The sequence below is a fragment of the Antrostomus carolinensis genome, unplaced genomic scaffold, assembly GCF_000700745.2.
Source record: "Antrostomus carolinensis isolate BGI_N321 unplaced genomic scaffold, ASM70074v2 scaffold26676, whole genome shotgun sequence".
NCBI classification, from domain to species: Eukaryota; Metazoa; Chordata; class Aves; order Caprimulgiformes; family Caprimulgidae; genus Antrostomus; species Antrostomus carolinensis.
The window spans coordinates 7,464-7,895 of NW_010321560.1; the positions used below are offsets into that span (position 1 = coordinate 7,464).

The 432-nt window shown below is 62.5% G+C and overlaps 1 protein-coding gene across 1 annotated transcript in view; it reads right to left on the minus strand.

Moving 5' to 3' along the window:
• The window catches only part of LOC104526518 (serine/threonine-protein kinase SIK3-like), a gene marked incomplete at its 5' end in the record, with an annotated part of 6,132 nt that extends 5,778 nt beyond the window's left edge, over nucleotides 1-354 (minus strand). The window contains one exon of the mRNA XM_010169980.1: nucleotides 75-354. Within this exon, the coding sequence (XP_010168282.1) occupies nucleotides 75-354 (280 nt within the window). The remainder of the gene's footprint in view (nucleotides 1-74) is intronic.
• Nucleotides 355-432: the final 78 nt, after the last annotated feature.

Below are 432 nucleotides of genomic sequence, written 5' to 3' on the forward strand. Positions count from 1 at the left end.
TGGGGCAGCCGCATGTCCGTGTGCCCCGTGAGCGAGTGGCGGGGGGAGAGCAGTCCCTGGAGGATGTGCGGTACCTGCTGGTGGCGGCTGTAGTCGGGGGGCGTTGGGGACAACAGTGCTTGCTGTAGTGCCGACGCAGTGTAGTGCTGCTGCTGCTGCTGCTGATGTGCGTTTTGAGGGAAACTGGGGTACTGGTCAAGCTGTGGGACTTTCAGAGCTTGCTGGGCTGGAGGAAACCCAACTCCTCCCGACGGGCTGTAGGTGCTGGGGGAAACGCGGGGCTGCTCTGGGAACAGGTGGGGGTGTAAGTGCACCTGGTCGTAGTTGGCAGGGGGATACCTGTTCACGTTCAGACTGCAGAGAACAGAAAAGGACAAGTGACTGCACTGAGGCAGCAGCTCCAGCCCGGCTCGGCTCAGCACACCAGGCTGC